The sequence below is a fragment of the Pangasianodon hypophthalmus genome, chromosome 16 (assembly GCF_027358585.1).
Source record: "Pangasianodon hypophthalmus isolate fPanHyp1 chromosome 16, fPanHyp1.pri, whole genome shotgun sequence".
In the NCBI taxonomy this organism is placed as follows: domain Eukaryota; kingdom Metazoa; phylum Chordata; class Actinopteri; order Siluriformes; family Pangasiidae; genus Pangasianodon; species Pangasianodon hypophthalmus.
In genome coordinates this window covers 22,387,075-22,400,776 of record NC_069725.1, presented here as the reverse complement: position 1 = coordinate 22,400,776, position 13,702 = coordinate 22,387,075, and the positions used below count along the sequence as shown (strand labels likewise).

The following is a 13,702-nucleotide window of genomic DNA, read 5'->3' as shown; positions in this document are numbered from 1 at the left end:
ACAGGTTGTGAGTGTCCATGTGAGTGTGTGTGTGTGTGTGAGTGTGTGTGTGTGTGTGTGTGTGTGTGTGTGTGTGTGTGTGTTCGTACAGTTTCCTGAGCTCTGTGTCTGTATCCAGGTGGCGTCTCTTCGGTGGTGCGGGAGGCAGTAGCTCTTGGTCGGTGACCGTGCGCTGTGTCCGCTCCACTATCGTGGTGACCGTCTCTATGACGACCCTCTCCTGAACCTGCGGCGTCCCTGCAGCACTGACTGCCACGGTTACCTTGGAGACGAAACAAACGTGTATATGACTTTGTTAAACAAGAACACTACAGACAAGAGTGTACAGAAAACATCCTGAAACATTCTCACAACAGCAACTACAAGTACCTGTGTGTGTGTGTGTGTGTGTGTGTGTGTGTGTGTGTGAAGGATGGGGAGGTCTGAGCACCACCTTATTCCAGGGAGAGGCTGTTTCCATGGCGATTCCTCTAAATTTGGGATGGCAACAGAATGCTCAGGTGTTGGTGCAGAGCTCAGGTGTGCCTGGTGTGTGAGTGTGTGTGTGTGAGAGAGTGTGTGTGAGAGAGTGAGAGAGAGAGAGAGTGCATGTGCTCTCATGTTTTTTCAATGTTTTTTCAAACTGATGGACAGACCAATAAAAAAAAAAAAAAAAAAATCATAGCTAGCCAAAAATGGGCTTCCTGAAAATAAAGGTCTAAGTAACATCTCTGTATGACAAACAGGAAGGAAGCTGTCAAAGAAAAACTATTTGACCTTGCTGTGACCTTAACCCTGTTTGGATCAATTCTGAAATCTGCTGGTTACAGTAATAATTCCATAAAAATCCTACAAACATTCAACCACTCATTCTTGAGATATCTCGCTAACGAGAATCTCAGACGGATGCACATAAAAATCTTTAAATAGTCACCTAGTGAGGTACTGATGTGTTGATCAATATCACTGACCATCAGTATCACTTTACTACACACACTTCATGTTGAGCTGTGAACATGTTAAAGTTGATCAAGCAGCTGATTGGCCGAGAGCGTGTGGTGTGTTACCTGATTGGAGCAGTCCTCCAGTCTCTGCACCAGGTTGTCCCAGCGCTGCGTCAGCTCCTCCGTGTCCGTCTCAATGTGCTGCCTCGCTGCGGGGCTTTTCAGCAGCTGCGCCACATCCTGCCCCGCCTCGGACAGAGCACCCAGCGCCCGCCGCTTCTGCGCCATGTCCTCCTTCAGGCTCTGCCAGAGGAGGTCAAAGGTCAAAAGTTTCAAACTGTCAGATTAGTCATTAAAACCGCAACATTCACGCCAGTCTCGCTGTCTGGTACTTCCTGAATAGCATGGTTACCTAGCTAGACTACTCACCGCTAATCTACGAACATTAGTGTTTATCTCGCTCGGGTTTTTGAAATCACTCGTCTGCACTTCACTCAGCGCATTTTCTTTCTCCGCCAGCCACTCTCTGAACAGGTTCTGGAAACATCGTAAAAATACGTATAAGTAAAAAGTTCACACAATAAAACTGGTAAAAAATTAAAAAAATTGGAGTTAAATGGTTTTAACCTGATCTTCCAGAAGCTGCTGCCACACAAGCAGGATCTCCTCCAGTTTATTCCAGCGCTCCTCAGTCCAGCGACACACCGCGGCCCAGCGCTCGCCCAGAGACTGCACCAAGAAATACACAGTGAACCATTACGGCATAAAAATACGTACAGTGTACTATTAGCATGACGAAATTCTCTCAGTGACTACCAGCATACTCTCGTCTCAACTTGACAGAAAGCAGTATGAACAATAACGCATAATCATTGATGAGTCTTGAGTTTTTCTAGACACTAGTAGCTATTTCTATAAGTAGCTAGAAGTAGCTATAAGCAGCCATTTCCTAGCTGCTTCATTGAAGTAAATAAAAAGCATAAGGTTTTTGAGCTACGTTCCCTTCTAAGGATAAAAGGTCCGGAAGCGTCTTAACCCAAGAACATTTCATTTCATGTGATTGCCATTGAAGCCAGATCTACTCTAAGGGCTGCTGCTACAGAAAATGATTCAACACCTTCTGACCAATCAGAATGGAGAATTCTGGTCGCAGTTTATAAGTATGGATCTGATGTGGTTTGTTTATGCAGTGCACCATCAAGGCTTTTTTTCGTCTAAACACTTTTTAATGTGTAAACTGTGTAGCACTGTGTGAAAAGTCAGACGTTCCACAGCACCGAGAGCAATCATCATACACGCATCTAGTAGCAGATCGAGTGTTTTCTGATACCAAAGCCACCATCCAGCCTTTACACTCCACACTCCACCACATGTTCACTTCTCCAGGAACATTTCTGCTTAGCGTCAGCTCAAAGATAAAGCACATCCTTTGAGCCTGGTAAGTAGGCAGGCGCTTTTTCACCCGTCAGCTCTTAAGGCCGTAATCCTCTGTGAGCTTCAGCAGACAAACACAGGCATTAAGGTTCAAAGAGCGCCGTGTGTCATTACAGGCCACAGCGCAAACGACAGCACAGACAGTGCTATAAAACACTCTGTGAGCGCTGTGTCATTACAAATGAGGTTACAAAGAAAGTGAGAGTATAAAATGCCTCCTTCTAGCCAACTACTGGACTCGTCAAGTCATTATATGCACAATATTTAACGAGCCATTTACAAAAACAGGAAAGGAAAAAAAACCACTTGGTGGTGGGCTGTTAGAGGAAAATAATCATCATGGGAGTCACCACAAAGTTGATCATTTTCCTATAACAGCACAAACGTTTTATTCATCTTACACCACAACAACATTTTTTGATTTATTAAACAATGACACTTTTTATCCGTTTATAGCTACATTTAATGTCGTCAAACATCTATGATACATCTATGTTAGTTCCTGTTATCACTTACGTTATAGTCTCTTTTCCCTATCTCTTTTCTCTCTCTCTCACTTTCTCACTTTCCCATGTCGGAAAACATAAAGTTACAGCTTTACCTCTGCTAACAAAGCTCTGACACTGGAGACTCCTTCCATAAATGCTAAATGTGGATTATCTGCCATACAGGTCCCTGTGAATGAGCTGTTACCATAGCAACTATACGGTATTAGAATGAGTGCATTAATATAATATAAAATAAACCTGGGATTTGCCTTGCAGCTGGAACTACTGTCATAGAACTGCTGTTATAGAAATGAATCATCACATTCTGACCAAACAGAATCGAGAATTCAACAGCACTGTGGTATAATGTCATGTTAGATAATAATAATACGATAATAACTGGTTCTTTAAACATCAGTTTTATGGTACGCTAATGGCATTTTATCTAAGTACTAATGTCGTTGATGCAGAATTCCTGCCTCACGTGTTTCGTGGAGTGTGAAAACACAAACTTGGGACGCGAAACGTAAACTGGCGATGTGTCCGTACCTGAAGTTGGTCCTCCAGAGCGGCGGTGGCGCTCTCGCCGCTGTTCTCATCCACCACCACCACCATGTGAGTCAAAGAGTTCACCTTGACCTGCTCGGCCTCCAGGTCACTCTGCAGAGCCTGACCCCAAATACAAACATAAAGGTCACGGTCAAGCAAGGAGGAGAGGTCAAAGGGTGCTTCGGTGTTCAAGAACAAGCTTTATTAGCCGCAGTGTCGTGAACTGAGTGAACTTCCACTTCAGTGTTACATTCTGCATTTCCAACAGAACATCTCTCTCTACTCTCCCATGTCAAAAAAAAAAATGTTTTTGTGTTCAGCGGGTCTGAGGTATTCAGCACTCAATAAAAACACTAAACCTTAAGATACTTTTATAGGCTCCTCTGTCTTTATGGCTCTAATATCTAGCACATGTGGAGCAATGACCTGTTAACGGTTTAACAGTAAAAGCTAAAAATGCTAAGCTAACTTGTGACTAAGAATGTGCAAGTAATCCTGATAAACTGTTAATAAGCTTGTGAGGCCCAGATATCACAACGCATCCGTCAGAGAGCTCGCTTACTCTGTGCTGCTCGATCTGAGCCAGGTATCCCGGCATGTCTCCCGCCATCGGCTCCGTCTCCATTTTACGGATCCGCCCCTCTGTCTCCTTCAGCCAATCAGAGAGCTGCTGGAGCTGCTGATGCTGGAGGTCCATGAGAACTTCATGAAGTCTGAAACAATAATCAAAGCAGTTTAATGTAATCAGTTTTAAACAGCGCCTGACTGATTCAGTGATTCAGATTCAGTGATTGGTTTAGTTTATTTAACCACAGTAACATTTACTGTATTACTATGTAGCTTGCTCCCTACATAGGCTGTAACGCAATGGTGCTGAACGTCCTACCTAGTAAAGTTTGCGCTCAAACTTCTCTGTTTTCTCACTAAGGGTGAAAGTATTGGCCCCCTTGCCTGTATTTGATGAACGTTTGCTCCTCTTTAATTTTTCTCTAAACATTAAAGTATTGGCACACTTGTATTTGGGATATGCGATACACCTTGTTTCATTTCCAAACCATCTATGTGATTTTCTTTCAAATCAACACCCGACAACCTCCAGTGAAACTCCTCCTACTTTCTCAGGGAGAATACAAATATAAACACATTATTCGTTATGAACAGATAATGTGTTCTATACAGATATGAATAGGAGGCAAAGTATTCATTTTTTATTTTTTGTTTAGCTGTTGGGAAAAGGATGCTTTATTTTTTTTGTTTGTTTATTCAATTTGTCTGATGGTTGAAGGCTGTAATGGAGCTCCAGACCCAAGCATGTTCTCCAAAAAGTTATTTAAAATAAATATTTTAAAAATTACTTTTGGTTTGGTTTAGGCCACGCCCACTTCCAAGATATAGGTACAGATATTTGGAGCACAAAACAGATACAGATACACATAATAGTACACACTGTGTGTGTGTGTATGTGTGTGTGTGTGTGTGTGTCTGTGTATATATATATATATATATATATATATATATATATATATATATATATATATATATATATATATATATATATATATATATATATACATATATATATATATATACACACACACATACACACCTGGCCTGGCGGTCCATGCTGTTCACACGAAGGGTCTCCCAGCGTGAGTTCAGCAGAGTCATCTGCTCTCGGATCTCATCCTCTTCCTCCTCGCTCAGGTTTCCCTGTGCAATCAGCTGGTTTCCCACCTGCAGCACGTTACCCACGCTGCTCTGGTGCGCCGTCAGCTCCATCATGAACGCCTGAAAAAAAAAAAGAAAAAAACAACAACAATTGGTTAAAAAGTAAAAAACGTGAATATGTCCACACTATGGACATAAATAGGGTCAGAAAAGGCAGGCTCAAATTCATCCTTTAAAATTGACCATATTTATATATTCATTTATTTTATACTACAGCGCTGTTGAATTAATGCACAAATTAATGCGCTCGTTCTAATATGCTATCGTTTCTATAGTAACAACTTCATTCACAGGGATTTATATGGTGGACGTTCCACATGATGTAAGACTATTGGGTTTAAAAACAATTATTTAACAAAGAATAAAACTTAATCATTGAAATTGATACGCTTTCCGTAAGCAGATGTTTATTTAACATTTGTACAGAAGGAGTCTCCAGTGCGAGCGCTTTATAACAGTCAGTAATTTTTCCGCCACAGGAAAGTCTTCACAACAGAGGGAGAAGTTTACGCTGTGCAGTTTCTCAGTAATAAGACAAGCTGCGTTTGTTTTCGAGAGCGAAAAAAGAGAGACATGATGATGACATGAAATGTGTGAAAAGTGATAACAGGAGCCAACAACATTAAACGTAACTATTAATGGATAAAAAGCACAATTTTTCATTCATTAATAAATGAAAATGTGTCTTTGTTGGCAAACTGTTATATAAAACACTTGAGGATGCTTCTGTATCTAGATGTACAGAGACTACGGTATTATTTAACGTTCCGACATGCAATTCAGAGAGCCGTTAAAGTGTCACGCATGGTAGTCATTAAATCAGCTCCATGTTGACTACACCCAATATGGAACTGTAATTTATGTTCAAATTCCTGCAGATTTCTCCATAAAACCACCACAGATTTGCCCATATGTATACATATACGACAGAATTTGTAGAATTTTTCACATTCAGACACTCAGTGTTCTTTTTCATTCAGGTTACAGATATCTTCAGGAGATCTGTAGAGGAGTCTGATATCGAATAATAAAGGAACAAAGTGAATGTCGTGGCCGTAAGCTCTTTCCTAGCCTGGTGTAAAACTTCCACCCAAGTCTCTCTATTCAATCTCCACGAAGAGCCTGAGCTTAAAGATACCATCAGCGCCGGACAGAAAAGCAGCTTGATGATCACTATCGCAGAACACAGTGTATGAACACAATACTGCTTTTAGATCTTTGATATCGAGGCACCAAATTCCAGTCCTGAGTCCTGATGGGATCTAATGTTGCATGACACTGAAGAAAGTGTCCACAGAAACCTCTGCAATTGATAACCTACAGCCGAAAATGGACAAAAATGAGAGTTATGGGGTAGAAAGTAAAGAAATACATATGCTACAAACATGCAACAAGTTGTAAATCGGAATTTCTGGACCCGTGACTAGGAAAGACTACAAAAAAAAAAGCCCCCTCAACTTCCTACTACTCTAAGTCAGGAAGGTCTCCTTAACCCCAACTTCAGCAAGTGACATCAAATCAACATGGCTGCTTACAGCCTCAACAGTAAACACAGTAGCACTTTATAGCAAAGTAGCAAACACTTCACTGTTTTAAGGAGGTAAATACACCTCACTCATCACAATTAGCTAGCTACATTGTTGCTAACTAAACAGGTTTTTGCCCACTTTGTTGAAAATGACGTAATTACGAGCTCTAGCTTCCCATTTCGCATTACAACTGTGGCCGAAAATATCTCGTTAATGAAAAATTGAACACAAATTATTCCAGTCACGAGCAAGACGTGGACTGGCTCAGGGTTGCCAGATCAGACAGGATCCCCTGCTATTGGGCCATTTTTTAATCACCTTGAACCTAAAACCATGGCCTCAGGCTCTGACACATTCACATTTTGAGGTGATGTATATGAATAAAATGAATAAAATTTACAGAAATACCAGTAATATTACATCAGCACTTGTGACACTTGAAAATGAGCCTTGGATCAAACTGGGAAAAAAGCATCAGGTTGTTGCAGGTCACTTTTTCTCAACTGGGAAAAAAAAAAAAAAAAAAAGCTGTGTAGATGATAACATTGTGTAGATTGATTAGACTTTTTTTCTGTGAATTCTCCTTTAAGTCAAAGCATCGCTTCTAACTTTCCGGCTCTGTTAATTAGGGGATTTAGATGCACAGTGCTAAATTTAAAATGGCCCACTGTGCTTACCTTCTGAGAAAACCGAGCCAGCTGCTTTATCTGGAGTGCTTGAGCGCTTAAGTGCTCATGTTCAGTGCCTGTAGGTACGCTCTGGGTCACTTCACCCCAGAACAGCCATGACAACCTCAGAACAAAACACGGTGAGGGCAGATCACTGGGAGGCAGCCGAACGTGACCGATAACACACACACAGAAAGAGAGAGAGAGAGAGAGAGACAAAGAATACGAGGAAGGAAAAAATGTCTTGTAGGAAGAGGGATTCAAAAGAAAAACCTTTCCATCCCCTTCATTAACTGTGTAAATTTGTTTGCTGTTTATTTGTGTGTTTGGAAAAGAACTGTGTGAGACAAGTATATGATGCGCCAGGTACCAGAAACCTGGCTACTTCCAGAACTAAAGGCTCTCAATTCCTCAAGCTCAACCCCAACAGGCAGAGGCAGAATTGCAGCACTAAAGTGAACAAAATGGATACATGACACTACGGGTTCTTTCACATAGGCAGTGTTCAGTCCATTTGAATGGACCCCTGGGGTGGAACCCCAGCAGTGACATGAGAACACAACAAACACACTCGGGTGTGGACCAAAACAACCCGAGAGCATCTGAGCGAGGTGGCCTTAATCTGCTTCCAAGTGAACTTCGACAGCAACAGATTTGACCCTGAACTGACTCACCTGCAGGAAGTGAACCAAATACACGATGTATTTTTGGCTGCGCTGCAGAAATTTGGACAGACGAAAAAAAAAAAAGAGAATAAATGCTGGACGTGACACACAAAATGTTTTAAACTAGTTACATATATAAAATTATTGAAACATTTATGTAGCACCAACACCATGTTGTGCTCGGGTGTTTTTATGTGATTTCTAAGTACCCTTGGTAAAGCTTTGTTTATCTATTTCCATCGCTGTATTTCTGACCAGTGAATGAAAAAGTTGGAAGAGGACGGTTTCAGCCCTACATGCCTCTCAGCCTAAGTTTTGCTTTTTGGTACATTTAATTACATGCAACGTGAAACCAAACCAAACCAAATAGCAAACGAATCAAACATATCAATTTTGCTCTGATTCAGAGTCAGGAAACAGACTAATAGATGTGAAAGTGCCATGAGAGAGGCCCAGCAGGCAATGGAACAAATCCATATACCCCACTTTGGACTGAGATGATGCATTCATTTTATCCATCATTATGTTGACATGTTGTTTCTCAAAGTGGCTAAGAGTTAAATAAACCAGACCATTTTTCCATTACAAAATCAGCATCTAGGTCTGACCCAAATAGAAACAGAACTTCAGGCTCTAGTAGTAGTTTATCCTCACTAACCTGAGTGACGATGCAATAACAGCACTTTTGTTATCTCCTCATCATACCAAACCTCCATTTTGTTAATTTTCAGTCAGAAATGCTTGTGCAATTCCAAACAACACTTTTGTGCATTCAGGTTTGTAAAATGGTAAGCACTAGACTCATCCATTTGCTGTTTTGTATTATTTTCCTGCAGTACCCAGGCTCAAGTTGTGAAGAACACCACATTTTGGATGACAAAAATACCTGCAAATGAGGAGCCGATCTCATATAAGAAGATTTTTATTAACCATGCAGGCTAGAACAAGGTGTGTGTTTTTTGCGATATTCTAAGTGCAAGCATTCACATACCAGGGCCAAGAAAGTCCGGTTTTATATATTGATAAGGCGTTCCGTTGCTTCCACTGACCAAAACAACCCTTTCCCCACCACCCCCCCATCACCAGACTTGAAACAGGAAGCAGTATGACAAGCAGCAGATAGGTTCCAGACCTGATGCAGACCACACCATCGTTCAGTTGACGTGATCCCCAGACCTTCCAAGAGGACCATGGATTGGTTCTCTGGACCAGTCATGGGCTTGAAAAGAGCTTTCACACTTTACCAAAAATAGATGATCAGATACCAAAAACCAGACAATATTTGGTACTGGACCAATGGTCAACGGAAAACAAGAACATATTTCCAGAGGTTCTGGTACTTGTGGAAAAGTGGAAAAAGCACCAGAATGGGAAAGTGACATTCCAAACCATCTACCTCTAGCACTATAGAAAAGCCCATTCCTGAGAGGACTGGCACATTTCCGTTTATTTGACATGCTTTTGCCACATTAGCCTTTACCATTTGGAATGTAAACCTTCCCCCTACCTACTATTAGAACACCTTTCACACCCTCCCAGCCCCTACATCCATCAACCTCTTCAGGGTTTGGGGGTTTGGAGCTGGCTCACTCCATGGAATTCCTGACATTCCTTGCATGTTGTGACCGTGTACTCTGAGAGGAGGAAAGAGCGAAGGAGGCTACAAATTCCTTTCTGAGAAGATAGGAGGTGTTTACAGCCTGAAGACTGACAAAGTGACCTCTCCTCTCTTCACAAGCTTGGCTCTTTCATTCAGATTCTTGGGATTGCCGGAATAGTTGCATTTAGTGTTTAGTGGTAAATGGCAAGCCAGAGGCAACCGGGGCAAGGAAAACCTTGAGAGGAACCAGACTGCAAAGGGAACCCGTCGGACAGAGGGATTATAAATCATTACAGTTTACAGGTGTAGAAGAGTAAAAACAAACAGCACTAAAGTGCCTTGAAAGGACCTTCTTTTCTGGGATGAGTCCTGGGAAGAGCATAAGACGGTCTTATTACAGCAGCCGCAGGTGCAAATCTACGGCATCCCTTTCAGGTTAGACTTACTCTTAGCCAAGTGAGCAAGTCAAGAATACTCAATATTGATCTGATACTTAATTTTCAAATCACATTTTTACACTACTTAATGTTCGGAATAGAACTGTAGCTGCAGTACCTCATGCGTATGGAACTGATCCTTAACTTCCTCCACGTCATCAGAAACCTCGTCCTGGATTTGCAACGCATCCTCAGCAGACAACAGCCACGTGAGCACCTCCTCCAGTGTGACCTGGTAGGAGTCCAGATCCATCTCGGTCCCTCCTTCCAAATCGATCTCCCTGTCCATGGTCGAGGTCTCGGCCTGTGGTCTGACCACCTCCTCCGGTGCGCCAGCCAATCCCTGCAGGAGAGGTGGACAAGAAGATGGAGTAAATAGACAATCAAGAACAAGTGGGTTTATAAAGAAAGAAACAAATTGAGAACTTTTTTGGAAAAGGAGTCTATGGTGGATGGATACATCTAACGTGTCTAATGCCATGCTGGTTTTAGGTGGTGTATTCTGGTTAGGTGTTGGTTATACTAGTGTGACTAGCAAAACCTTGTTGGTCTAGTCACTGGACTGCAACTAGCATGCATTATTAACTTCCTAGCTGTATTCTTTTTCCAAAAGAAATTCTAAAAATATCCACATTCACAAGCACACACACCTATAAACCACCCGACATTTCCAAATAGGCTGACTAAATATCAGCATGGAAATGTCAAGACAAAGTGTGTGTATGTGATTGCGCAAATGCAACAGAAGCCGGTTTTTCTTCATGGTGTAAATACCAGTGTGTTTCATTATAAAGAAAGGTGTTGTCTGAGGAAGACACACCCATACTGCGCCCTACTAAATGGCAGAAAACACAACACCGCACCCAAGAATTCTGGAAAATACTAATGTTATTGTTAGATAACATGCAGACGTGAGGTCAATGGGAAAGCAGCTGCAACCTTAAAATAGAGACTACACCGATGATCCAAAGCTACAAGGCTTAAATTCCCGCTGAAATTTACTGCCATTCATTAGAGATCCATCTTACTAGTGTGAGAGTTTTAACACCTAGGCTGGAGTGTACACAGCTGCTGTGGGGATCGAGTCCACGGCTAAACTAAACAACAAAGTGTTATTTATGAGAGGAGAAAGTCGACAAAACGTCGACAAATATGCATTTGGTAAAAACTTACTTTTTAATATAAAAAGGAATTTAAAAAAATGCAGATTTTATAAAACATAATTCACTTTTATCATAATAATACATCACCTTGTTCTGTAATTCACCATTTATCACTTATACCACAAAACTACCATTCATAATTTTGTTGTTAAATTAAAAACAAAATAACAAAAGTTAAATAAAAATAAAAGCAAAAGCAAAATAAAATAAGTTACAAAAAATATATGCAACAACAAAAGAGTAACAACAGATGAAGTGCAATTACTTTCTGAAATTAAGTGCAACAAAAAAATAAAGTAAAACCAACTAAAAAAAAAAAACTAAAATCAAAATAAAATAAATAAATAAGCTACAGTAAATAATATGCAACAACAAAAAGCAACAAAAAAGTAAAAAGTAACAGAAAAGTATGCGAAATTACCCACACAAAATAACAAAAACGATATATAAAAATAAAAAATAAATTAATAAATAAAAAGTAACAATAAAAACAGAACAAAAAAACTTAACTAACTAAATAAATAAATAAGTTACAAAAATTGCAATAAATAATTAAATTAACATAAAAATAACAAACTGGATCAAAGTAACCACAAAAAAAAGAAAAAAAAACAAGAATAAATGAGGCCATAATAATAATTGTTCTCAATGCTAAGCAGTAAACAAGGCGGAAGTAAAATTATTATTAATAATAATAATAATAATAATAAAGCCAATTTGCATGCTGATGGAGTTTTGTAGTATGAAACATAATAAATGACAGAAGGTGCTCAGTGATCTATATTAGATTATTATATATATATAAAATGCTGGTTTTTACAGAGAATACCTTAGTCAAGAGTTTATTTATCAACCACAAAAACACACACACACTCACAAAACCCAAAAACTCCACCACACAATGCGAAAGTGCTAATAATCGCTCCAATTCACATCTTTAAATAAAGCCGTGTTGTGTAGTGCAGATCTGTGCAGAATGACCTTCACCAGGGAGGAAAGGTCACCGAGTCAAAATATGCACTGGCATTCTGAGCACAAACCCACTCGTTCAGGCTACATAATGTGCGTGTGTGCGTGTGTGTGTGTGAGCGCGTGCGTGCACGTGCGTGCGTGTGTGTGTGTGTGTGTGAGAGAGAGAGAGAGAGAGAGAGAGAGAGAGAGAACAGGAAAACAAGAAGGAGAAATTGATTTTTGTGTGTGTGTGTGTGTGTGTGTGTGTGAGAAAAAATGCGCATGTACAAAATAAAGTTAAAAGTTAAATTAAGACATGAGCCTGAGAACTTGCCTGTGTGTGTGTGTGTGTGTGTGTGGCTACAACTAAACACACTGGGTTAAAATAGCTGAGGTTTGGCAATGCATAACCCCCTAAATGGCAAACATATGGCAGACCCAGATTTTCTCCACACACACACACACACACACACACACACACACACACACACACACACACACACACACACACACACAAACATTTACACACATTCAAACACACCATGTATGGATCTCACACACTGTCAGTTAATCAGAGGCGTGATAATCAGCGCTGTGTGTTGATTGGCCGCGTGGGCTGCGTACAGAAAGACTTTCCAAAACTTTCTCTAAAATGGTACTGTGTGTGTGTGTGTGTGTGTGTGTGTGTGTGTGTGTGTGTGTGGTGAACAGACCCAAACCAAAGCAGCTAAAGTCAAACAAAATGTGCTCTGTGTGTGTTTGGTTCCACTCGGGTGGACAGAGTGAAAATGATGACTCATTCTCGCCAGCGGAAAAAGAGCAAAAGCGAGTGAACTGCGAGAACAGAGTGCAACAGAGTAGGAGGGGTGGCTTCTGAGTCACTGTCTACACCAGAGGGGCAGTTGTCTAACCACAGAGCCCCGCTTACACCACCTCACTCCACTCCGACAACCCCTTCCTGTCAAACTGCGCCCTCTGAGCTAGAGCTGGGTGATACGATGACATAATATCGATATTGTGATGAACTGTCCCAGCATGTTTTTTTCTGATATTGTTAATATCATAGATTATTGAAAAAATATTTTTAAAATAATTATGAACTAACTGCAAGCAGCTGACGTGATGTTAAAATGTGGTACTTGATATTTACATTTAAAAAAAATGTTAAACATCTTTTTCCTATTTTTAGTGTTAAATTTTTGGGGTTTTTTGTAAAGAAATTTTGATTATAATTGATTATGATTATATAATTTTCTTTACAAATAATAATCAAATGTATTATTTTTTCCAATGCAACACTACTGTAAAGAAGCAGCTGAAGTGATGTTAAAATATTTGGTATTTAATTTTTAAATTATTAAAATGTTAAGCATTTTTATAGATTTTTATGTTTTCTTTTTTCCTGTGTTAAATATTTTTTTAAGAAATAAAATTTTTATTTTTAAATATAAAAAATAAACACTTTCATTATTATTTTTAACACCACTGACTAGGAGTAGCTAAAGATTTGCTCATTAATTAAAAAATATATAATTTATAATAATAATAATAAAAATAATATATTATT

At 39.9% G+C, this 13,702-nt stretch overlaps 1 protein-coding gene across 5 annotated transcripts in view; it reads right to left on the bottom strand.

Moving 5' to 3' along the window:
- Window positions 1–13,702, bottom strand: part of utrn (utrophin) — a 196,603-nt gene that overhangs the window by 147,141 nt on the left and 35,760 nt on the right. For all 5 annotated transcript variants that reach the window (XM_053240647.1, XM_053240645.1, XM_053240649.1 and 2 more), the window contains 8 exons: window positions 10,140–10,364; window positions 5,001–5,182; window positions 3,957–4,107; window positions 3,395–3,514; window positions 1,551–1,652; window positions 1,353–1,460; window positions 1,047–1,226; window positions 90–262 (listed from right to left, as the gene is read on the bottom strand). In XM_053240647.1, the coding sequence (XP_053096622.1) occupies window positions 90–262; window positions 1,047–1,226; window positions 1,353–1,460; window positions 1,551–1,652; window positions 3,395–3,514; window positions 3,957–4,107; window positions 5,001–5,182; window positions 10,140–10,364 (1,241 nt within the window). The remainder of the gene's footprint in view (window positions 1–89; window positions 263–1,046; window positions 1,227–1,352; window positions 1,461–1,550; window positions 1,653–3,394; window positions 3,515–3,956; window positions 4,108–5,000; window positions 5,183–10,139; window positions 10,365–13,702) is intronic.